General features: G+C 43.3%; 1 protein-coding gene across 1 annotated transcript; it reads right to left on the bottom strand.

Moving 5' to 3' along the window:
- LOC107627588 lies at positions 242 to 940 on the bottom strand. The gene has a single exon (XM_016330417.1). The coding sequence runs from the start codon at positions 938 to 940 to the stop codon at positions 242 to 244; it is 699 nt and encodes a 232-aa protein (XP_016185903.1).

Here is a 1,011-nt window from a genome sequence, read left to right on the forward strand (position 1 = left end):
TTGCACGGACCGTGTTGGGGGCACTCGCGCGTGCAAAACTTCTTGGCCATAAAAGTCTAGAGGACCTGTTTCAAATAGCATTTTTGTTTATCTATGCATATTATTCACTTAATTCAAATTCAACCAAGGTTGGACACTAGACTAGATTATTCGAATTCGAAATTACTGAACTAGCTACATAAGAAAGCAAAATCTGTGTGGCCAATTCAAAGATAAACTAAAGCAGAACTTGATGGTGCAATTAGAAAAAGATAAAAATGATCACCTCGTCCTTGCCAATACTACGAGTAACTTGTTCAAGCTGAGTCAAATCGGAATAGCCAAGTTGATGCAGCATCTGCACTGAAGTCACCAAAGAACTCGGCACAACTGCCAAATCATCAAACACAAGAAACAAAGACCCATTCTCCTTCACAAAAACCCCACACTTAGCATCATCCACATTGACATGACCATTATTATTACTATTACTCTTCTTCCTTAGTTCCCAATCCAAATCGTGAGGCTGTCCATTAACGGGATTCCCACAAGCACAAATCAGGTTGCGGAAAGTTGTGAACTTGCAGGTGCAGTACTCGCAGACGAGAAATCTCGGTGAGGGTTCAGTGTCGTCGATGTTGAAGAAGAGTTTCCAGCACAGTGAGTCGCAGGGGTTTCTTGGGAACAGTAACATGTGCTTGCATACACTGTTCCAGACATCGTTTTGGGTGAGATTCTCAACGCTTTGGTAGAGGTTCGTGATACATCCAAGGAGTGGTGGCGGTGGTGGTTGTTGTTGGTGGTGGTTGGTGAGGAGGCGAATGATGGTGGCGGGGAGAGGGGAGAGGAAGCTGAAGAGGGTGTCGACGAAATCCTTGGTGGATTCAATCGCAACGACCTTGTTGTGTTGTTTGTCGATAAGATGGGAATTGGGAATTTTCTGTTCTTCTTGTGAAGCCATGCCTCATTCATTGCAGAAAAAGAAAGGCGGGTAAAACATATGAACAAACCAGATGAAAATCAATTAATCAA

This window comes from Arachis ipaensis, chromosome B02 (assembly GCF_000816755.2).
Source record: "Arachis ipaensis cultivar K30076 chromosome B02, Araip1.1, whole genome shotgun sequence".
NCBI lineage: Eukaryota > Viridiplantae > Streptophyta > Magnoliopsida > Fabales > Fabaceae > Arachis > Arachis ipaensis.